The sequence below is a fragment of the Gossypium arboreum genome, chromosome 7, assembly GCF_025698485.1.
Source record: "Gossypium arboreum isolate Shixiya-1 chromosome 7, ASM2569848v2, whole genome shotgun sequence".
NCBI lineage: Eukaryota > Viridiplantae > Streptophyta > Magnoliopsida > Malvales > Malvaceae > Gossypium > Gossypium arboreum.
Window position 1 is genome coordinate 86,045,575 of NC_069076.1, and position 26,318 is coordinate 86,071,892.

General features: G+C 30.2%; 1 protein-coding gene across 2 annotated transcripts; it reads right to left on the reverse strand.

Moving 5' to 3' along the window:
• Positions 1-6,751: 6,751 nt before the first annotated feature.
• On the reverse strand, positions 6,752-14,008 carry LOC108481922 (solanesyl-diphosphate synthase 1, mitochondrial-like). 2 transcript variants are annotated; one of them, XM_017785037.2, is made up of 13 exons: positions 13,632-14,008; positions 13,448-13,521; positions 13,274-13,343; positions 11,634-11,714; positions 11,444-11,515; positions 10,917-11,048; positions 10,721-10,807; positions 10,436-10,507; positions 10,210-10,295; positions 9,081-9,213; positions 8,409-8,498; positions 7,671-7,769; positions 6,752-7,207 (listed from the first exon to the last, which is right to left on the reverse strand). In XM_017785037.2, exons 1-13 carry the CDS (start codon positions 13,716-13,718, stop codon positions 7,028-7,030), a joined length of 1,263 nt encoding a protein of 420 aa, XP_017640526.1. In that variant the 5' UTR covers positions 13,719-14,008; the 3' UTR covers positions 6,752-7,027. The 2 variants fall into 2 exon arrangements, with proteins under 2 accessions (XP_017640526.1, XP_052887075.1); XM_053031115.1 differs by lacking the exons at positions 13,448-13,521; positions 13,632-14,008 and adding an exon at positions 12,125-12,244 and having other exon boundaries at positions 13,274-13,297.
• Between the last annotated feature and the right edge of the window lie 12,310 nt (positions 14,009-26,318).

Genomic DNA, 26,318 nt, shown 5'->3' on the forward strand with positions numbered 1-26,318 from the left:
TCATGTCTAAAAAGGATATCTTAATTTTCAATTACAATTTTCGATAACAATGGATAACATTAAAAATGCACAATCACACTTTTCCACAATATTTTTAACCACACTTTTAAAAAGTATTTTTTTCTAAAACATCTTTAGAAAACAAATTTCAACTGCAACAATAATGGGGATTTAATCCAATATATTTAAAAACAGTTTTTTATTAGAAAGTTGACTTGGATGATTTACATCTCATCAATCATTTCACCTTCATTTTCCATAATATTTTTCCACTTCATAAGTTCTTCAATGGTTGTAGCTATATTTTAGCCTTTCTGTGTGTGGGAACTACCTTGCTCGAAGCTCTAATCTACGGCAAAAGTAAATCACCAATTTGGAGAAAAGAGATAAGGAAGAACTTGGCTTCCAATAGAGTAACTCTTTCAAAGCATTATAACCTGCATCATCGGCACCGTTATTAAATATTGCCATGTTTTCCATAGTTGCCACTGAATCACCGTTATTACATAGTAACTCTTTCTTTAAATTTAGGTTTATGAAGGTTGGGCAATCAAAGTAAGGAGAACAAAATCAGCTTCTGAAAACTACTTAATTATTATTTTAATATTTTTACATTTAATATATTATTTTTATTAAATTAAAAACAAATAATAACCCCATGACAGTTTACATCCTCTATATAATATCGTAACAAATATTTTCCCAATATCAAAAAGAAAATCTAATGTTTATATAAAAGCAAAAGGGTTTAGAAAGCTCTTAATATATAAAAAAATTGACAACCCTTTAAAGAAAGCACCTAATTTGAGTGTTGAATGTTAAAAATAAAATTAATTAAGTTTTTTCGTTAATAAAATTATCATCAATTGATTTAACTATTAATAAATATTGATAATGATTGATGGAAATAATAATAAAATTTTAAAATTATCATAAAAATAATTAAAACTATTACAGAAATTATAAAAAATTAAAAAGATATAAAAATACATCTATCTCTCAAAAATTGATAATAATAATAATAATATAAATTTTATTTTTGAAATGCAAGACACAATGAAGTACCTAAGTGGCTCAACAGGAGCAAGCCGCTTCGGGTCTAGGTCCACTACCGAGGCTTGCCCAAATGTTCGCCTGGTGGGTGTTAAAATAACAAAAATAAAATTTTTCTAAAAATATAAAATTGGTATATAACAGTGATTAAGATTGAATATATAGTGATTGGTAATAATTTTATTTTTTTAATGAAAGCAAGTACAATGAAAATAAAAAAAGAGATTGAAATGAAAAATTGAAATTAAAGTTAAAATCTCCGAAAGAAATATCACAAATAAAAAATTAAGAAAATATAAATAAAAGCAAACCTCAATTTTGATTAATGAATTTAATTAATTAATGCAAAGATGAGTTAAATATTCTTTAATAAATTAATTATAGTTAACAACATTATATTTAGCAACTAATCTTTTCTTATTTTCTCGATAATTAAGAGAAAGTTCATTGAAATTATTTATATTATTAACAAATAATCCTATAATTTAGAGAAACATAATTCTAATAAATAAATCTGCATAAACGGGATTTATTTAGAGTAAATTGTATATCTACGTAACATGAATCACAAATGTAGCTTATACATAAATATTTTAAGTTATCAAATATAAGGTATATATTCATCAAACCTAGATATTTATACTTAAAAGAGATAAAATTAATTAATTATATCTCACAAATTTGAAGAAACAGATTTTCGAAATTGATTTGAGTAGAAAAAGTTAACCCATGTTGAGAAGAAAATACAAAAATATAAAAATACTGAATGTTACAAGATCTAATTTTAATCATAATAATGTGTATTATTAAGATAAAGTTCGTATATATAAAGGTTGAAAAAACAAAAACCCCCTTAATTAAAGCATTATTTTTAGTTTTTTGATATATTTGTATCCCTGATTTCAAGGTAATTTTTGGCATCTTTCCAACATTTTTAGGCAACAAGAACTAAATTGGCATGGTTAGATATTTTAACCCTTTTTTAACGATGTATTATAGGTCTAAATCGGAGTTTTGTAATTTCGAATGTGATTAAAATAGTAAACCAGGGTCAAGCTGAGATTTTTAAATAAGTCCAAACCAAATAATTTATCAAAAATAATATTTAAGTTTCATTTTCTACTATGCTGAGATTTTTGTTTTAGTCTTTATAAGTCTTTCCGATCAATTTGTTCTCAGTAAGAATATACATTAAGAGAGTTGGTATCATTTTCGAACTGAAAATTATCTTTGTAATTAAGCAAATATTCGAAAAAAATTTAACATATTGTGCATTTAGACGATGCATGTGTCTTACATTAAACATTGAAAACATTTGTAAGTCTATTGTAACAATAATTCCAACACCTGTTGGATTAAGTCACTGTGTGATAAATCTTAACTAACTAGTAGGAATATGAATTCTCATCCAATTAAAATGTGAATCCAAACACATTAGATATCACATACATAGGCGAATTCGTTGCCAACCCCCCCTAAAATGAAAAATTGCCATTTAGACCTTTTAAAATTTTAAATTAGTAAAGGTAAAATTATACTTTCACTTCCCTTAAAATTATAAAAATTCGATTTAATTCTTAAAAAATTATAAATATATAAACTATAAAAATTAAAATTTCATTTGCCCTCCTAAAAATTTGTTATGACTTTACCCCTGATCACATATTAATAATCATTTCACATTTGACTATTATTCTAACTTAAGTAGAGTTTCGTAGGAAATTACTTAACTAAAATAATCTTAGGTGTATAACTATCAACTCAACACTCACCATAAATATGTACTCTATATGAGTCATCTTGGGACAATCTAATGAGTAAAATATAGGACTAGTCATCTTCCCCGGTGAAGTCCACTTGATAATACTTATTATGGGGTGTGACATGGGTAAAATCTGCTCAAAGTATTATCACATATTCACACAAAGACCATTGATAGAGGTTATAGGTCTTATTTAGAAATTTTCTTTCACTCAATGTTTTAAGAACATGTAAGGTTTTTATTCTAGTTTCAATCATGAATGGTTAAGTATGCAAGGACAAGTACAAGTGACATTCTCTTTCCAAAACCATATGGTATGCTTATATTATATACGCATGAACATGCAAATTTGATCTCATATCATTCTCATATAGCATGCTATAAAATTGTAAAATTAAATTAACTTTGATCAGTTAAAAGTTTTCATGATTCTATTCTAAAGAAAAAAATAAAATAATAAAAATTATAATATTTTTCCCAAAGCATTTTTTGGGATCTTTTGGGGGAAAATCAAGTATCTGGTGGGTTTTTTAAAAATATCAAAAAAAAACTTAAATTAACATGTTCTCCCAAAAAAATAGTCCCAAAACCTGACAACTAAATTTAACTAAAATGGGATCCACTGTTGGGTCATCGCTGTTGGCCACCGCCAATCGGCTCATTGCCAACAACCACCGTTGGTTCCTATAGAGTTTGTGTTGTCTCATTCAATTTTGATTTCGGTTTTGTTCACGTTGTCAGTGACCTCACTTCTTCGATTTCCGCCAGAAAATTTATGTTACAAAAATTCCTAGTCCGTTTTTGGCTCACATGAATTTTTCTAATTTTTACAAGAAATAAAAATTAAAATAAACATGCGTGGAGATGATAGTCCACGATTTAATTTCAAACCCAAAATTTACGAAAACCAATATTACATCCAATCTAGTTTCTAGGAATCACCATCTTCGATAAAATCATTTTATAACATAATATAAATAATCCATACATTCATCCTCATACATAATAATCCAAAACATGTATACAATTTAAGAATGTCACTTCTCATCTTCATTTAATCAAACAATGAGAGAAAGAGAAAAAAATTGAGATCGTTTTATACTATAAACATGGTACAACCCAACTCTGATATCAATTGTTAAAAAAATCTATTTAGAAAATAGTGTTTTTAGGCATAGTGGAAGTTTAATTTTTTCTTTAAAACTGAGTTTTATGATATTTATAACAATAAATCATTGTTCTTTGTATGAGGCGGTTAAGTCAATCTCAACTTTCCGCCAAACAATTTTCTTCGCTATTCTCAAATCACGAATTGCTTTAAGAGTGAACTCACACAACACGAACCAATCTTATAGAATGAAACTTTATTAACTTTTAGTGGGAAAGTTGATTCTTTCCATAACCAGAAACTATGCGTTTTTCACATAAAATAGAATTTATTTTGTAAAATAAATTTTCACTTTTTTCTAACAGAATAACGATGCTAACGATTTGTGTAAATGGTTTAACTCATAGTTCTTATTTATAGAAAAATAATATAAGAGTTCTGTTCGAATAAAGTCTAATTAAATAATAATATTTTAATAAAAAACACAACTTCTACCCTTAAGTAGAAGTGTTAGGGGCGACAACACCTTTAGAAAAATATTAGGATTTGTCGCCCCTTGTATGTAACAAGGCTTGATTGGGTCTTCCATATATTAGATCTAGTTATATGTGTTATCAGGATTTATTCAACTATTATACTGTTTTCTATTTTCGAAAATATTATTTATTTGATCAATTTATTTATTTAATTAAATTGTTTTCTCAACTCAATTCTAAATTGTTAAAATCATAACAATTTTACTATACTAAAATCTATAAGAAAATATATTTAATTATCTTATTCAATAAATCTATGATGACTAATTAATTTAATTTTTGGTTCGAACTTCAATTATTTAACTAAAATTAATTAAATAATAATTTAAGAAATTAAATTAATTTCTAAGTCATCTTTTGTACTTAACGAGAAAACACATTCATTGGAGATAGTGATGCATGCAATCTATTTCTCTTACTTCATTTTCATTCATTCCATATTATATTGGTTCTACATGCAATTTGTTTCTGGTTATCTTGAGCTAATGGAATAACCAATTGGATATATATAATTAGTGATCAGATAATTTGTAATTAAGCTTTGGCTCTGTACCTATTAATTATAATATTATTTAGCTATGAAGTCATTCCACCAAAGTATCATGATTAAACTCTCCCTTATTATATGTCATTATGAAAACTACTCATTAAGTGTTTGTCTAATTACTTTGTCATAATTGTGTTACCTTCATAGGATATCTTTTAACTTCTTTGGGATAAATCTGTTCTCCTAGTACGGTCTTATTTATCTCATAGTAAACATTACATATTCCTTCATGAAAAGTCAATTACTAACAAATATTAATTAAATCATTTATCCCTAAGACAAATGCCCCGTGATCACGTTATTTTTTATCTATCATGTAATGTCGATAGGAGGATATTATTTGCCCTTTATTAGTCTATGAATTTCACTATTATGGAATGATGGTACATCATGCAGAAGTGTATACCTAATATATCAATTTTTAGTTTCTTATCTATTTGAACTCAAACTTTCATTTACATCAAAGTATACGAGCCACACATAAATAGTTCATCATCCACTTAAGTCTAAGATATGCCACACTATGAATGTCATAAATTTATTAACGGATTTAGAATCTATTTACTTGAGTCCTATATGATGTACTGCTAATCTAGTCAGTCACATATATATCTCTATCTTTTAGGAGTCATTTGTTCCAATACATAAGATAAGATATCTCCCCAATTGGATTTGACAGACGACATATTAATCTTTCAATCGATTTACTCAATTTCGATTAAATTGAGGATGTTCAGATTATCTACTAATATAATTTGTCTTCTCATTATGATCCAACCACGTAATGTCGCATAATATTAATTTAAACAGTGAGCCAATATTTACTTTCTTTTTGCTTTCTGTGCAAAAACTATAAAATACAACATACAAAAAATATTAATGATTCTAATGAATTTTTATTACACCAATTTGTTTGAAAAATTAGATGCATGTAGACGAAACCATTGTAGTAATAATACTAGATCCCAATAGTTAAAACTTTATGAAATCTTTTATTAAATTCTACAAACTATATCTAGAAATGAATAAGCTGCAATTCTTCTTTCCTTTTGTGAATTTTATTTTATGATTTTGCGTTGCTTGAATTGTTACAGTTCCTTATCAATCTCTTTAAGAAATAGATATTAGTATTTTAATATTCTTCAAAGCCCTAAGATCCTTTGGTCTTTGAAATCCATGAAACCCAAAAGAATTTAGTTCGTGAATTAAAAGAAAAGCAGCATAACTTCTTTTGGCTTTCATACAAATTCAAACCATTTTGAAAAGCAAATAAAAAAAGAAAATTCGGCACACCATTTTTCTTTTTGAAACTAAAAATGAAAAATGCGACCAAACATGTAAGTTCATTACCTTAAAACATTGTTTCATTTTTTAACTATAAAATGCCTTTAAAACTTTTTTTATTTTTATTTATGAAATATGCATAAATTGTCATTAAAATTTAGTACTTCAATCAACTTTTCCTTAAAAAAAATATACATTTAACTAAAATTTTCCATAAAGACATGTAATTTAACTAAAATTGTAAATTGAGAACTAAAGTGACCCTAATCACAACTCATGACAGACTTATGTGGTTATTAAGTTGATTGGTACGAAGTTCAAAATTCAGTCATTGTATTTGTAAGCCCATGACCCTTCCCCTTCACTTGTACAAAAAAAAAACAAGGAATCAAAGACTAAATTAATCATTATGTCAAAAGAATATTGCTAAATCTTAGCATATTAAAAAAAATAACCATGAATTGATAAGGTTTAATTTTACTATTACTTTTTGCAAATTAAAAGAAAATGCAATACACAAGTTGAGAAATAAGTAATAGAATACAAGGGTAAGAATAAGAATTTTCCTTTTCCTTAAGAAAAAATTTACTCCCCTACTAAACTTCTTTCAGTAGGGCAAAAACTAAAATAATTTTGTAGAAAATTGTGATCGGCTACGAGAAAATAACTACAAAAGGGACTTTGGGGTTTTATTGATATAAACCTATATTAGTAAAACTAACTTGATAGTCTTTGTTTCACTTATTTCTGGTGATAACTCTTTGGGTGAGATCAATAAGGGCCTGCCTCGACTTTATTACATCTTCATCATCACTTTGGGGTAGTGAATCAATGGCTGCAGCAGCTAGATTTGCATGTTTCATGGCTAGTTCCTTGGTCCTTTCTATTCCCCTACTCTTCCCAAGATACTCGAGTGCCTGTATTCGATACAAGACTTGGTAATTTTGGACATGATACCAACATAACATAAAATAGAAATTAAAACATATTAAAAAACACTATTTTATACGGAGATATCAAACATTATTGTATCATGACATAATAGCAGGGACCGGAGGTTCCTTCATATTTAATACATATGTAAAGCAAGAGTAAATTAGTACAAAAAGAGAAAATGTCTAAAATCAAATATTGTTGCAAGCATAATCACTTTAAAACCTATGAGTTCAACCATCTTGAACAGAATATCAGTGTATCAAAGACCAACTCTTTTCCAGAATGCTTCAGAATCCCACAAGTTAAAAGTGAAAAGTTAAAACGACAAGAAATTTTAACCAAATTTCAGGTCTCCAAAGCCTTCATTGACATTTAACAACGACATTGTAACAGATAGTAATAGAAATTGCACATAAAACTAAGATCAATAAATATAAAACTTACTATGTCAACATTTGCGGGGTTGTCAAATCCCTTGTCAACGACTGCTCGCAGTTGAGGATATTCTTCCATAGCAAACAAGATTGGAGCTGTTATGATTCCCTGTATCACATATTTTGACAAGACAAATGTACATCATTTTATCTGCCATCGACAAACATTCATTTAACACAGTATTTCTTTTGAGATACAGTCTAGTAAATATTCTTGAAGAACCCTTATTTTTTCAGCTCTCTATGATTAACGTTGCCACGGAAAACTATTTCACAAGGTCAAGTGCCAAGGCTAAGATTCATGAACGAGTTCAAAGAGGCTCAACTGATGAATACATTTCCCTAAACATAAGTATTGCATGATGTAAACTATCATGACTTATATAATATGCCCGCATAGACCATTAGACAGCCTCTTAGATTCCTGAATGAGTTCAGAGAGCATAAATGGGACCCATAGCCATATGGCAAGAAACATATGGACAGTTAGAAAGTTTTGAAACTAAGAATTTCAGACGAAGATGTTAAGTGGGATGGTAGTGCCACAGGCATAATAAAGTGGAAAAATATGGCTTAAAAATTGCCTTGAAGCGCGGTTGGAAGGTTTGTCCAGATTTTCAGTGGGTTTTCTTTCCATCAATTCTAACAAGTAAATCACTTACATTCATGATTCATGGTCACCGTTTCTCATTTAACAAAAAAGAAGATGCGAGCACGAGGAGATAAGACATTAAGGTAGATGAATTACATGTCGGATATCAGATAAAGAACCCTTTCCAAGGGATGCTGATGTGCCTGTGAAATCAAGAACATCATCTATCAATTGAAATGCTAATCCCTGCAGAAAAAAAAAAGAAAAGAAGCAAATGATGAGACTAAAGACGCATAATAAATAGAAATAGGACAATGTTAATACTGCCAGATGGCGTGGCATAAAATGGTATGAATTGATGTCAAGTTCTAATACTCAATTGTAGAATGCTTGAAAGTTCCTGTCAGTTGATAAATTACTGAATATCAACATGGCAAATTATGGTTTTAAAAGCATGCAACCACCTTTATACCTCAGGCACCATTTTATAAGATTGAACTAGACCATAAACTTAAAACACCAATCACATTGTCATAGTGAAAGAGTACTGTTACTGTATCTCCAGAAATATTTTGCATAATTTTCCATTGACTACTGCATGAACCAAGAACAATGGAGGTATCAAAGATTCTTTTAGTAATCTTCACTTTCTAATATATCAAGCAACCATATCATGCATAAATGTTAATTGGTGTTACTACAGTCCACAGAGTTCTCCATGATACATCTGTTGTAACATGCAACATAATCTCAAAAAGGTTCCCATTAGAAACTCTTGAGGAATTTTTTTCCTTTCTGACCAAGAAATTATTTGTGTGATTTACAAACCAGATTTTTTCCGTACTCAAAGGCTAACATTGCGATTTCTGCTGTGTGCCCAGCAAGAAGGGCAACTGACTTGCAGCTGTTTGACATTAAGGATGCAGTCTTGTTGTATGTCTTCTGCATGTAATATTCCATGCTGCATTTAAAAAAAAGGTTACATGGTTACTTAAAAGTGCAATCCCAAGACTATTAATGAGTACAGCAATTATTCACCTTATTAGCCTGCCCTTGTCATGGATATGCAATCAGATGGAGACAAAGTTTAAAAAGAAAAAAAAATCACCATACATGCAATGAATCACCAAGCGTGTAAACAGGCAAGTTACTTGCAAAATACTTAATTATTTGATTGTCAAGCATTATTAGCTAGCTAACTGTGCCATATTCAAGCATTGAATCAACTGAGAGCCAGCTTAGTCGAGCTTATAATATTTAGATTATATTTGTCCTCTATACACGAAAATTGATATGCATACACAAAACACTTAAATATACTTACCTATGCATGTAGTCTCCTATTTACAATATTACAGTAACCGGAAAAGGAAACTGCATTTTTTTTTATCCCTTGAGACAGCACTAAATTGCAACAGCAGTAGCCATTTCCTATCTAAATTTGTTCCCTTCGTCAACCCCTTCTTCAAAAATAAGAAAACTATTGGACAGATTTTTATTTTCTTTTGAGCAGTTGATTGAGCAGGTTGTTTGGTAAAGGCACAAATAGCAATTATCTAGCTAGTCTTTTCTTTATACTATGTGCTCTGATTTCTTTCACAGCAAGGGTGTTCTTTTAGATATGTAGATAACTTGGATTTACAGGCCTCACATGCATACTGCTTACCCTTCGAATATTTGTTCTTACCAGAAAACATAAAGCATTAAAAATGATCAAAGGATGAAGATAACATCAAGCCTCATTACTTCCAGAAGTAGAATGATCAAATTTTACATGTATTCAACAGTATTAAATATTAAGCAGAAGGAGAAGCAACATAAAAACAATCATTATAAATACAGGGTAGAAAATGTCCTATAGGAATAAACTTTTGTCATAGGACTTTTGATGTCTATTCTCATAAAGCAAAACTGCAAGTTAGTAATGAATAAATGGGTAAACAGCAAAGTGGTATACCTAAAACGTTTATTAGAAGCAGTTGTTAGTTGCATGGTTTCACCAGTAACAAGATTCTCAACAACTGTTGCAATTAAGGTGACAACCTACATACAGTCAAAACCACAGGGAATGAATATAAATCACTCAGATAGATATTTAGAAAGCAAAGGACAGGTGTTAGTCAATCTATCATCTCCTAACTCACCCACAAACATCCACGATATCAAAAAGGGGTTAAAAATACCTCTGTATTTTTTAAAGAAGCAAGGGTCAGACAAGCTCGAGAAAGCAGGAAATCTCCTGCTAAAACAGCCAACTGCATTACAAACAGAAACTTTTAGAAAATAAAAATTGGTTTCAATCCTCTATTAACTTTTCTTCAGCCAGGTTGAATATCCATAAACAGCTCGATTAGCAAAAAGTAAGAACTACTTTTGCTAGGAGAAGCTTAATATAAAAGGAGTCCTAAAACAACAATGAGAACTTGTTGCAGAACCTTCTTTCAAGGGAACAAGAAAAATATTGGCACCTTGTTGCCCATTACAGCATTTAGTGAACCAACACCACGTCTTGTGTCTGCATCATCCAAGACATCGTCATGAAGGAGGCTTGCCACCTGATCCAAGGGCATGGCCAAGTTAATCTAGAAGAAACTATGAAGAAGTTACTTGACATCCAAGTAACTGCAGAGGTAAAATTGAAAGCAAAGGGGACATAAACATTACATGGATCATCTCTGTGATCTCAGCTATACGCTGCTGTCTTGTACGCAAATCAATTGTTAAGGTATCTCCAAATCCAGGAGGAGATAGTTCAGGGATATGCACATCCAAAGCTGTCGCCATTAAAAGTAAAACCTGCATGGAACAACTAAAATAGCCATTTGGAAACTAACCCTAATCTGAAATATAAGATGAATGGTTTTAGAATCACGAGCAGTGCTTTCCAAGTAAAAACACACCTATAAAATAAGCCTAAGAACTTAAAACAGAAAAACAGAAATAACCAAGTGGAAGGGTTTTCTTTTTTCTTTTTCTTTTTTTTGCTACAGTTGCACATCTAAATTGGGCTATGTTATTTATCTTGTGTGCATAAGACAAGTCCCAAAAAGCAAGGGTGTGATCAAAGGACTGGTTTTCATGGGAAGGACCTTAGGTTACTATTATCTAATTCATGACACCCAAAAACTATCTACAATCGAAGAAGAAAAGACAAACTTTTGGAATTAGCCTTGAGCAACTACTGTTATTACCGTGGGACGAAACCTCTTTCCTTCAGCCCCAATTTTGAAGAAGTACTCCGCAGCTGAAGCAAGATTAGGAACCTGTAGGAAATGGATACAGCAATTATCACAAGAGAGAAAGATCTTAACCTTTTTACACCAGAAAAAATAAAAACTAGTAAAACTCAGTTAAAAGACCTGAGAAAGGACAGTTACATACTTCAGCAGCTACCATTGACCGCAGTCTGGTAGCAATAAGTGATAGCTCATTGGCAACAAGGGAAAATGGGTCAACTCGTTCCTGAAAAACGTCCCACTATCTCAATAGAGTGGTAAATGAAAAATAGATAGAAAGGGGAATTAACAAAGTAGTTTTTCCAGGACATTTTTAAAAAGTGTAACAGCTTTTGTGCAACAACAATTAAAAATAAGAGACAGATCAAAGGAGTATGCGATGACATAAAACATTTTTCTTCAACTGTTTGTTTCTGAATCAAAGTATGAATGACCTAGGACATACATTCTAGAATGCTTCATAACTTAAGATCTTATATGTGTTTTATTTTCTTTGAATAGTAAACACTCTATGTGTTGATGCATTTCTTCAGCCTAAACAGCATTGGATGCTGATGGGAGTATTAAATTTGAAAATTAACAAAACCATCTAGGTTAGAAGAAGCAGTAATCACAATTACAACCATGATCGAACACCTGGTCAGACTTCCATATTTGCTATTGTGCAATCTCCCAAAGACAAGAAATTCACGTTAACAAATGAGAGGACCTTGAGGCCACCACAGGCAATTTTCCTCTATCTGCCATAACCCAAGTCTGTAACATAGGAGCCATATAAGCCCGAAGTTTTAACTATTGTAAGAAACATCAATTTCTCATCTTAGGAAAACCCTACCTCTCATTTTAAAATCAACTATAGCCCCTTTTTGTTTATTCTTCCAAAATAAGAAAAAAGAAAGTGTTCAACCTGGGACATTTTGTGACACTTCCAGACTTAATCCAAATTTCAAGAGACACCGACAACATAAATTTCTCAAGGGTTAATGCACTATTTGAGGCCTGAACTTGGCATTGTTCATTGTGGCTTGAATACTTTTTTTCCAAGTTAGTCCCTAAACTTGGCAATTGTTCCTACATTGGGGCCTAAACTTTTTTTCGGTCCAACTTTTTTATAAGAAATATCATGGACTAACTTGGACCCAAAAAAAGTTCAGGGACTAACTTGGAAAAAAATGTTTAAGCCCCAATGTGAGAGCAATTACCAAGTTAAGGGACTAACTTGGAAAAAACAAGTTCAAGCCCCAATGAGGGAATAATTGCCAAGTTAAGTGCATTGACCCATTTCTTAAAGCTGTTTTACTATGATACAGAAATAGCAAAATAACCATCAGACAATCTGACATAATAACCATTGGTGAAATTGAAATACTATATAACAGTAACCCCCCCCCCTTCATAACCAGAAAAAGAATGAACAAGGTGGAAAAGCTGATAACGGTACACTATCTAGATATAGAACAGACCCACCTATGGTTTCCATTTACAATTAAGGTAATTCATGCAATTCCCCTGTTTATTACACAGATAATGCCAGATTATAGATAGTTTAATTGTAAACTTTAGTTGGAAATTGAAACCAGAAGTTATTCGCCCCTCACTCTGTCTCTTCTCTTTTCTCTATTTTCACTGTCTTTATATAATCACTGCTTTCATATGATACATCAGAAAGACCACTGGACGCCCGAAGAATCTTATTGAAATATCATATGGAAAAACATAACAACTTCGAATGACATTAATAATTACTAGCAGCAGTAACTTCCATTGATCTTTCAATATTCTTACCTGTGGTTCCATGACTGCCACGCTGGAATCCGTATCATTACCGATAACATCATTTAGAGCAGCTTTTGAGCTGAGCAAACAAACAGCATCCACTAGTTAAAACAAATCAATTTAAACCCTATTCAAAGAAATTAAAAAGCCAAAAGAAAAAGAAAAAGATGGAACCCATTGGACCTGAAAGGTCTGCAAAAACCTGCCCACTTAATCCCTGCTGCTGGTGTCTTACTATTGCTTCTAGTCATCAGTTGCTTATATAAGCAATTGAAAAGAAAAAAAAAACATCAATTTAGGAAATACGAACCAATCAAATGAACCACGAAAGAAAACAAAATAAAAGAGAAAGTCATTGAAAACTTACGCATCTAAAGGCGGAGAGAGGTTCTGCAGCTGCGGCGGCGGAAGCCGTGCGGTATCTTAACAAATGAAGAAGAGCAGCCCTCGCCATATCAGTGAAAGGGTCGGCGTTAGTCTAGGGTTTTTGTGATTGGAAGCAATTAAACAAAGATCTGCAAATTGTATTTCCAAAGGTTTCGGGTCGGCGGCTTTAACTTCCTTTGATTCAAACGGTAATTTGTTCTGTTTGACTCTATTTTCAGGGAAATATACCTTTTTGGTACTTAGCTTAATGTTGATTTTTGATTCCTATGTTTGGTTTCCATCACATAAAATGGTTCTTGAAATGTATGGTTTTGATTACATAAAATAGTTCATGAGATAAATGTGATTGACTTTTAACAATATACTTGCCATTAAATATTTTGGGAATTTAAATGTTTCGTAAATTGACTTGTACTACATTTTCAATCTATCAAATATTTGACAGAATATTAACTATTTACTCATAATTATTTTTATATTGTTCGATGAATATTCGGTTAGTTAGTAATATAGTTTTCGTTAGAGATGTTTATGGGTTGAGTTGATATCAAGTATAATATTAGTTTACTTTATGTTTGTCTAAGCTTAATTCAACCTCAAATATGAATTTAAAATTTTGTCTAAGTCCGTTCAGATTTGTAAAAGATTTATTTAAGCCTATTTTAAGTCTGTCTATATTATTTTAATTTAATATTTAATAATTTTATATATTTTTATTTATTAATTTTTATATAATCATCTTAACATTATTTTAATTCTTACATTAGAGTAATATTATCTATTTAGTATAAATTTATTTCTTTACGTGTCATAAATTACATAATAAAAACTATTATAAACTCAAAAATACATTGGGCTAGGCTCGAGCCTTAAATGTTCAAGCTCAAGTTCAACTAAAATTTTAAACGAGCTTAGTTTTTTTGCCCAAGCCCATTTTTCGGTCTAATATTTATGCCTAGACTCTACCAAATTTTGGACAGGCCTGAGTAGGTAGCTTCAAACCCACGAACAGGTCTAATTTTCATTAAATAAAATGGTTCCCGAGACAAATGAGATTAAAATTTTCATGTTGTTTAATGAACATTTGGTTTGTGGAATAAATGGTATAGTTTCCATTAAAAAATGATTTCGAGACAAATGATATTAGAATTTTTCTTGTTGTTTAATAAATATTTGATAGGTGATGATGGTAAAAAATTTAAAATTTATCACAAAAAATTAAAAATCTAAAATATTGTGGATGAAAATTATATATTTTATTTTTATAAAAAATTACATGGTCCAATGAATATTTTCATGCTTTTGATTTTTTTATAAGATTATAAAAGTTTTGATTCCTAAGACCATTTTTATAAAGTTTTTTTATAAAATTATAATTTTTAAAACATTATAAAATTATTTTCTTAACTTTTAGATTTTTATGAAACGTTACAAAAATATTTTTATTTTTTCTACTTTTATAAAAATCATCTTCAAGTGTTAAATATTAAAATTTTCACGTCTCAAATATTTATTGAGCATCATGAAAAAGTTAACATCATTTGTTCAATATATTATGACAACTATATGGGTACATGAGGTAGTTCAACAAGTTTAAAAAACCCCACTACACTTAGATATTATTTAAGTTTGATCATGCTCTTCATCCGGCATCAACTAATTTATGTTTTCTTAAAATTTTTAAAATTTTTCTTATTGACACGTTTGTGAAAATTTTATGAATTTTTTATAAAAAAGTTGTTGGAAACTTTGATTGCCTTGTTCGAACAATAGTTAAAACAAGTTGTTTTGAGTAATTAAAGTTTTTGGTGGTGACATATTTGACTTTTAATGCCTTTTGTTTTAATATTAGTTAATAGCAAATGATAAAGGAATTTCATGGTAAATTAGAATATAATCATTATCCATTCGATTAGTCTTGAAGAGGAATGAGAGCAGTTTGAACTTTTGTGGATACGCATATTTATCCTTATCTTTAAGAGTGTTTGAAGCTAAGGAGCTTATTTATGAAGACTTTTATATGATAAATACTCAAGATATTTTAAAGGAGAGTTTAAAGCTTATTAAAACACTACTGGATGATCAATTGAAGAGGCCTATAAATAGGCAGCAAGTTGGTGACCTTAATGTGCAAAGATTTGGAGTTCCTTAGTTGTCAACTTTGTTGTGTCTTTCTTGTGGTTATATTTAACTCTCTTTTAGGCATTCTTTGAAGAGTTTACTTTGGTTGTAAGTGAGGTATTTTGGAGAGTGGTTTGTAACTATTTGGGTTTGACTTTGTCATTGCAGATATTTGTGTGTGTAAAGGTTAGTTTGAGCTTTAACCAATAGTTGTTCCGAACAAATTGTTAAATAAAATCATTCCCTAGTCGAGGCTCCGTAGAGTAGGATTAGTGAATCCGAACTGCGTTAACAAATATTACATGTTATTTCTCTCATTACTTTGCATCTTATTCTACTTGCTAAAATTTTGTTTTGTCCCATTCTTTGTTAGAACAAAATTGTTTTGCAGCCAACCAAGTGATCAGTTTGAATAATATTTGAAACGAAGTGCAAATCAAAGGCTTGTTCAATTGGTATCAAAGCAAACTTTAAATGCACTTTAAAGAGATCCTAAGCTATGGTTTCGATAATTAAGTCTAGGAGGAAAGGTAATTCTATCTTACATCCACCTTTGGTGATTAAGGCATCAAACTTAGACTACAACAATGATGTTCCTTTCAACAACCAAGAGGAAGCGTTCAACTAAATGTTGAAGAATGTGGAAATGTTGTGCCAATTAAAGGAGTCCTTGAGGGAAGAAGTTACTATTCTCAAAGGAGAAAAATAAAGGGTTGAATCTATAATCAAAGAAAAAGATGATATTATCGTCAATCTTAAGAAAGCTAACACAATGCTTGATGAAACTATCAAAGAAAATGATGAGTTGATTGCTAAAACATATACTACTTTGAAAGAAAATGAGTAAGAGTTAAAATGATACCAAAGCCATTCTGAAAAGATATGAAAGGCAAAATGAAGATATCTTAGTTGTTGGGAGATCCGAACCTAGTTGTAACAAACTTGGTAAGAAACATATATCTTCTACAAATTTTATTAGATCTAATAAGATGGTTGCTACTTTTTCCTACTATTGTGGAAAGACTGAACATATTAGATCTCATTATTACAAGTTGATGAATGATCAAAGAAGAAGAAGTACAAGGAACAATCAATCTAAGTTGCAACATTTAATGGAACAACACCTAGACAACATCATATATGTAATAAGGAGAAAGAAAGTTTAAGATGATGCCAATTTGGAAGAAGTTTAGCTTGGTTGTTAAACCTGTTTGAACAAAAAATAGAACAAGGAGACCACACATAGGCAAATTTGGCTGAGGAAGAATCGAACAAGTTTTAGTTATAAAGATTAGCATTTGATTAATGCTTACATAAAGCATGAAGTTTCAATTGATGGAGATTATATTGAAGATTTATCAAGTATTGGACAAACTTCTAGGTTTTTTTTTTTTTTTTTTAGAAAAAGCGCTTGTTGTTCCATGAGCTACAACCCGTATGGTTGATGTAGCATCCATTCTCACTCCTTTAAAAAACATGATGGAAATTGATTGGGAATTAATAGAGTAAGGGGAAGTAATACTGGTAATTTTACTTATGATTAATTTCAAATTTTCTATACATTGAATTGGTGCATCTGAAACGATATTGTTGGTTGTTATTATTGTTATATTCTTGCTGATTTTAAGAGGTTATTATGCTGAAGATACAATCTGGTTTGATCATAACATTGAAGAGATTGGTGGCTAATATTGCAAAATTTTGCTGAGTTGATATGTAATCTTCCCCAAGTATTTGAACCAAGTTCAAATCTTAAAATTGACATTTTTGGGAGAGGTTTAAATGAATATTACTTCGTCTCAAACAGAACTAAGTTCAAACCGTAAAATAGAACTAGGCTCAAATCGTAGAACTTTTTTTATTGGAAATAGAAAGGATGATTGTAGCACCCCAAACCCGGCCCAGAAGTTATGGCCGGATCCGGCATGCCACATCAAAAACGTAAAAAAAAAAATTCATTCTAAGTCCAGAAAATCGTACTTGATGTTCAAAAGATTAATTCATTAAGGGTTAAGGTGAATGGAAGCTATGCACCAGGTAGGAAACCGAAAAAGAGGAGGTGAGTCCATCGGACTGCTTAAGTACCAAACTCCCTTCGAATCCAATCCTAGACATGCAATCTGCCATTGCCATACCTTAACGTCATGTATATTTCTGGGAAACCGATTTGATTAAGTCATTTTTAGGAAAAGTGATTAATTTTGGAAAAATACTTTCATTGCGGAAACTTTGCTTGTTGTCGTGTTATTTTGAAATCAACTGTTGTTTTTGAAAACGCACCCTAAAGCTATCCAATTTCAACAGTTAAAATAAGTATTACCTATCTTAGTAATACATATTAAAACCATCAAAAATAATTAAGCGACCTTATTACATTTAAAAGCCAAAAAACTTCAACGTAAATAAAAGGATGTCCAGTTCACGGAAGAAAATCAAACTTTCGAATGGGTGGCCACTCCAATTCCCTCACTCCAAGCCCACTATGGTTGGGGATTTCTGCGTGGATGAAAATAAAAGGGGTGAGTTTGGGAAACTCGGTGTAAGGAAAACCCATTCAAAGCCCAAGTCAGCTCAAGCCTATTGGGCCTAAGCCCATTCAGTAATAAGTGGTCTGGCTAGAGCCCTTTTCAGATTACAATAAACCGGGCCTTAACCCTTATTCAGATAATGTATGGCCCATAGGCCCATTTCAAAATACATGCAACATCAAGAAACATATGCAAGCCCATTTGGGAGACTACTCAACCCACCAACCACTACACTCCACCCGTACCAGCCATACATTCCATGTGGAGAATAGCTCAACCCACCCAAATTTAACACTCCACATTGCGACCTTCTTTGCTCAGTTATCAATAAATTGAGGCAAAGCCTCCAAGACGTGGACAAGCCACTTTCAAGACTTCCTCCGTCAATATCCCAAATCCCATGCATCAGATAATAACATCATGGCATGCAGTAAATAACAACGATCAAACATGCATTTAGGTCAATTTAACCCTAGGGGTATTTTAATTTATCTACTAGGGGTAAAACTGTAAATTTTCCACTTTTAAAGGTATTTCAGTAATTTATCTATTTTAGGGTTTTTCATGCATATTCCTACCTTTCACGTACTAACAGAATCACGTACCGAGGGTTCTTACCGAATTGGGCCCGTTGGCCCATCATTCCAATTTTGGCCCATTAAGCCCAAAAATATCGAGGGCACAGAAATCATGCACTTTGCAGTCCAAACATTGCAGCTTACCAAAAACATTAATCGATTTACCTCACGAGCATTCGTACACTCGCAAATCTACAAAATACCGGTTTTCGACATTTCGGCTTTTCGACTTTTGCCGATCTAGACTAAGAAAGAGGGTGTTAGTTACACACCTGTTTGTGACGATATGCTGACGAGATCCACACACGAACCGCCTACAATTGGATTACTAACACGTTAATCTAACTATTCAAATACAAACTACGTATTAACCCCTTACAATATTCGGCCAACCACACCTACAGATCATAGTAAGCTTATAAGAAATCAATAAGCAACTCATTAACAAATTTTTGTCAATGTTTACCACATAATCATAATTTCACTGCAAGCTGTCTTCCTGAGCAACAGTCACTAAATCATTTATAACTGGAGCTACGAAACTCCAAATCAAGTTCCGTTAATTTTCCCTGAAAATAGACTCATATATCTTCTATCCATAAAATTTTCAGAATTTTTGGTTTATCCAATCAATACCAGATTTTTCTCAAAGTTTCCCATGTTTCACTATTTGACTAATCTGACCACTCTTCATTACGAATCAAATTTCTCATTGTACAGAATTCAAAATATGTTCTTGTTTATTTCATTAGAAACTAGACTCAATAAGCTTTAATTACATAATTTATGTAGCTTCTAACTCATCTCCCACAATTTATGGTGATTTTCCAAAGTCACGTTACTGCTGCTGTCCCAAGCAGATTTATTACCAAATCACTCTTTCACACCTAACTTGCATGCTTGTTATTTAAACATGTATATCACCAATCAATCATCACATATCTATGATTTTACTTAAGTATAATCTCCATTTCATCATTTTAAAGCACAACATGTTAGCCGATTTTTCCCCTTAGCATCTAAGGCACATGCATGCTCATTTGTTTGGCTCAACTTCACCTATCTTCCATTTTTCATCAAAAGAACATGAAACAACAACCATTTCCTTCATTTTAATTCATGACTAAATGCTCACAACACAACTAAAAATCAAAATATACTTCAAGAGTTAAGGTAGAATCAAGAAGAACTTATGAACCTCAAAATAGAAGCAAGGTACCAAGAACTTACCTTCAATTTTCCTCCTCCTAATGACCGAATACTCAAGAGCTTTCTCCTCTCCTTTCTCTTCTCTAACTTTCAGCTATGATGAACAAAGATGGACAAAACTTTGTTTTTTTCACCCCTTTTTCTTTTAATAAAACTTCATATTTCATCCATTTAATTCTTTAATACAAAAGACATGAAATTCTTATCATGAAACATTTACCTAACCCATTATCATGGAACATTTACCTAACCTATTATCATTGAACATTTACCTAACCTATTATCAATTTGTACCATAAATTATGAATATCAAGTGTACATTTTGTCTACAACAACATCATGGCTGGCCACTTCATGTAAAATGGGAGGTTTGTCATGCAAATCCTCCTATTTTGCACTCCTATTTATTTGGCCATTTTAATTTAGCCTATAGCATTTCCAAACATTTTCACATAGGTCCTATTTCATAATTTCACTCCATTTTTCTTATGGAACAAAAATTAACTAAAATTACCGGGTTCTATCTTAAGCTTGGGCTTTCTAGAGGCCCACTAACATAATTAAACCTATGCCAACATTCACAGGATTCCTGAAAATTGGGGCGTTACAATGATTATTTTCACATATTTTAGAAGAAGAATAATCGTCTTTTCTATTTCCAATGAAAAAATTATTTTTTTTATCATTACAATATTAAGGAGAAGAAAAGGGTGGTAAGATTGAAACCCGTTTCATTTAAATACTACATGGAAGCTTTAACTACCACTTCAAGCAAATCTCAATAATAATAAAAAGAAGAAAACTTAATTGTCAATGATTGATGGAATACTATTTTGAAATTTAAAATTTAGTCCCTATATTTAATTTTGAGATATTGAGTCATTGTACATTTTTATTTAAAAATCTTAGTCCATTTATCTAATTTTGTTGACTGTTATAAAAGGTGAAATAATTTTTTAACCCTCAACATTTATAGTTCTTTGTCAATTTGGTCCTTACTTTTTAACTGAAAATAAAAATATAAAAACTATTATTATTTCCATATCTTAAATAAAACAAAAAATCTAAAATATATATTTAAAAATATAAAATTATGAAAAACTAAAATTATTTCAAAATTAAAAAATATTTAAATATATAAAAATTTAAAATTCAATGTTGTTTAAACCGAACAACTAGAAAGACCTAGAATCGATTGTGGTATCGTGTCTAGTGAGAGGTGAAATGTCGATTGGCCTTCAAAGTAATATAAGTAGGTTGATTCAGATAAAACTGATTAAACCAATAGTTAAATTGAGTTTTATATTTTTTAACTTTTTTATTTTTTAACAATTTATTTTCTTTTACCTAGTCAAACTATTTAAATTATGAACCAATTGGTCTAACCATTTCAACCACCAATCTGGTTCCAAAAACATTGTCAATAAGCCATGTGTTGAAATCATTGAGGTAATGACATAAGCTACTTAAATTCAATGTTTAATTGAATTGATTCATGATGAAATTTATTTTCAATTGTCGAAACCCCTTTTTTATTTTGAAAACAATGGGAATCGACTTTAAAAACGAGTGTGGAGTCGCCACCAATCTTTTGATTTAGGTGTGATTAGACCACCTATTAAAATGTTTTATTTAATGTAAAAATAATTTTGGTTTAGGTAAAAAAGGGGTTTGGGAGTCGGTTACGCATGAGGAAGGGTTAGCACCCTCATTATGCCCAAAAACTGGTACCAAATTGATTTGTTGCTGTCCGTAAAAAGTTTTAAAAGAAAATATTTTTCGAGGTACATAAAAATGTTTGTATAGCTCAAATTAGCTATCAAAAATCTCTTGTTCCAAAGATACGCGGTTTCATACCCAGTACGGTTGGATACGATCCTTATACCTTTAAGATACAATCAATTTTCAAAAAACTCGCACATTAAAAGTATAAAAGGTTATCTAAATATTTGGTTCATCGGAAAAGTCATACCCAGTACGATTGAGTACAATTTTTCTGAACTCCCCAAATATTAGATATTGCCTTATTTCAAAAACTTTAAATGATTGAAATTTAGAAATTTGCTTAAAAAACATGTTTATTCCTTTTAAAATTGATGAAATATTTAATGCATTGTAAAAAAACATATGAAACAATATACCCAATAATACAATAAACCTTATCTAACAACCATTCTAAGTATAATGTAAAAAATCTTTAATCATGGATAATGAATAATCAATATAAAAATATTATACATAATCAATATACCAAATGATGTACAAAACTATGTATGAAACAAAATAAAACATATATAAGTTGACACATTTGCATAAAGCTTGGGATATATATTTATTGAAATAGTTATTATAAATTTCAAAGTTCAAATCAGATCATGTATAAAATATTTAAAACACAAGTTTATTCAAAAATGATAATTCACAAGATAATTTAAATAAAATATTAAATATGAAGGTATAACAATATATGATATAAAATAATATACAAAGTAAGTTTATGAAACCTTTATATACAAATAAGTATTGAGTATAAAAAATAAAATTAATGATGTATAAAAAAATGAAGTAAATATATGAATTATATAAGTAACAAAATATATATGTATATGAAAAACATAATGACAATATGAAATACAATAAATTACATGATTTAAAAGAGTTCTTAAGAATATTATACACGTAAATAATTTTAAAATAAGATATATATACATAGAAAAATATTTACACAAAGTTATATGAAAATAATAACACATACCATAGTAAAAATAAATTAAATTATACCATATATGTGTAAAAGTGCTAGAAATAATTATATGCCAAAATAACTTTTAATTAAAATATGAATTATAATGATTAACCTAATTTTATTATAAATTATATACATAATAAAAAATAATTAATTACAAGTTTATTAAAATCTATATATACAAAGATATCAAAACTTTAATAATAGATACAAATTAAATATAAATACAAAATATATGTTTATTAATAATTTAAATGATACAAAATATGTAAGATTTTCCTTTTGAATAAGAAATATATGTGAATAAATCTAAAAACTATATGTATAAAAATACCAATGTTCAAAAATGTATTTAAATTATATATACTAATAATTTTTGTATATGTGTAATTAAAATTTAATTATAGAACACGTGATTTCGTTTTAGAAAACAAATACATATATATCATGTAGACGAAAAATAGTTAAATATATGTATAATAATTTAATATTAATAATGTTCATGGAATAAAACTAATTATTATGAAGTATATATGTAGCGACGTAAAAAAAATTTTTAGCTTTCGGTCTCTAATTGAGGTAATTTATTGGAAATTTGAAAAACCGACTTTCATTTTTTTTTTTTAAAAGGGGAGTCGCCACCGATCCTTTTTTATAGGTGTGATCGGACACCTAATAAAATTATTTTAAAACAAAAAGAAGGCCAAATTTAGGTCTACGTGAAAGTCTAGAGAAAATTGGGGTTCGAGTCGATTCTGCGAGGAAGGTATTAGCACCTCATGACGCCCAAAATTGGTATCTCATAAACATGTGTTGACTTGATTTTCAAAGATACGAGTTCAATATAATATTTAATCGTGATCCGATTGAAAAATGAGAATTTTAGTTTTCGATTTTTTAGAAAGGGTGTCCTGCTTTTTAACACAAGCCATTTAATTTCACCCAACATAGCGATGAAATCGATGGCTTAATATTAAATCGGTACATTGCCTTATTTTTGAAATTAATTAAAACATGAGAAAAATATTCTTAAAGTGAGAAATTAAAATAGATAAAGGACGAAAAAAAATGATATCATTAATGAAAAATATTAACATGGAATACTAGAATATTAGAATAACAATAATAATGATATTTACAAAATAAAAACAAATCATGTACTAATAATAAAATAGGAAAAATGATATATTTGGTAATAATAATATAAAATAATAATATGTACATAAAAATACATATATATATATATATGCATATAATAAAAGTATGTAATAATAATAATAATAATATCTACAATAAAAGAAAATATTAGGAAACGTACATAAAAAATATATACATAAAAATTTACAACAATAATATAAAATAATGATATGTACAAATATATATATATATATATACATATGTACATAAAATATACACTAATATAATAATAGTTATAATAATACTAGCAATAGTAATAATTTGTAATAATAATATATACACAATATGGTATTTAAAATATATATATATATATGTATATATAATAGTATTTAAGAATATATACATAAGAAATATATAACTAATGGCATTAAAAATATATACATAATATATATAAAATACCTAAAAAAAAAAAAAAGGGAAAGAAGAGAGAAGAGAGGGGCAAAGGAAATCCGGCCATAGGGGCGATCACGCCGATTGTCGATCGTCATGTCAGAGGAAAAAAATTTCTTAACAATATATGTATATATAAAGAAAGAAAAAACAACACAAAAAAGAAAGAAAAAGATTCGAAAGAAAAGGAAAAAGAAAAATGCAACCTTTTATTGATGTTTTTTGTGTTCAAAATTTGAAGGATTTTGTGTTTTTCCTTTTCAATCTTTCTAAAATCTCCCTCTTCTTTTACATGATTTTTGAATGGCTTTTATAGCCATCTTTTACATGATTTTCTATTATTTTTTTCTATTTTGTAGGTGGTGGTGGTAGACAATGGGAGGAAAAATGGGGCAAGTGGGAAAGTGGTTAGGTGGCTAGGTTTTTTTATTTTTTATTTGGTTAGGTTTTTCTTTTCTCTTCTTTTTTTTTTGGGTTAGGTTTTTCTTTTTTCTTTTTTTTTTTAGGGTTAGGTTTTTTTTGGGGGGGGCTTAATGGGCTTTTGAATTGGGTTTAATAATTGGGTTTTGTAATGGGTTTGGGTAGATGTAAATGGGTCATGGGTTAAGGGTTTTAGTGGGTTTAGAGGTTTGGTTGGGTTTTGATATAATCGGGCCCGGGCAATTTGGGCTTCTACAGCTGCCCCTCTTTGCTCATTGTCGTGCAACGATAATAGAGCAAAGACTTTCAAGAAAGACCAAATTTGCCCGGTCTTGCTAGGTCTTGACTTGCTTTGGAACTCTTCTTGTTTAGTTAGTCCCTTTTCAGTCCACCGCATCTTGTAGCTTTGGTTCACTCCACTGCATCTTGTGATATACGCCTTGTAGCTTCAATTTATTCCGATGTAACTTCAAGGATATGAAATGTATGGCTTCGATCTACTTCGCTGTAACTTCAGAAAGGTGAGATCTACAACTTCAATCTACTCTTCTATCGCTTCAGTGAGATAAGGTTTGTGGTCTTTTCTTCTGCGACTCTAGAAAGGCAAGATCTGATACCCTCGATCAACTCCACTGCAACTTTAAGGAGACAGAATCTAACGTCTTCAATCAGCTTCAATCTTTATTCTCTACTCGGCATGTGATCTTGAGCTCAACTCATTTTTCGCAATACGAATTGACTCTCTAAAAACAAACATTAAAAACAGAAATTAAAAATAGCTCAGCACGTGAGCCAAGGCTCAACTCACCTCTCGCAATATGAGTTGATTTTTTGAAACTTAACTTGAAAAGCAAATTTTGAAAATACCTCGATATGTGACTGAAGGTTCAACTCACCTCTCGCAATATGAGTTGATTTTTGAAAAACAGAAATTAAAAGACTCAACTCAACTCTCGCAGAAATTAAAAAGCTCAACTCACCTCTCGCAATATGAGTTGAATTTTTTGAAAAAAAATTGAAAATAGTGAGCACGTGAGCCAAGGCTCAACTCACTTCTCATATATGAGTTGATTTTTGAAAATGAAATCAAAAAGATTTTGAAAATACCTCGACATGTGACTCGAGGCTCAACTCACATCTTGCAATGTGAGTTGATTTTTTGAAAAATATAAATTGAAAAATACCTCAGGTGTGTGATCAAGCTCAACTCACCTCTCGCAATATGAGTTGATTTTTTGAAAGACGAATTGAAAATAGCTCAACAGCGTGAGCCAAGGCTCAACTCACCTCTCGCAATATGAGTTGATTTTTTTTTTGAAAGGCAGAAATTGAAAAACGGAAATTAAAAATACCTCGGCGTTTGACCTGAGGCTCAACTCGCCTCTCACAATACGAGTTGATTTTTTTGACAACAGAAATTGAAATTACCTCAGCGTGTCCTGAGGCTCAACTCACCTCTCGCAATATGAGTTGATTTT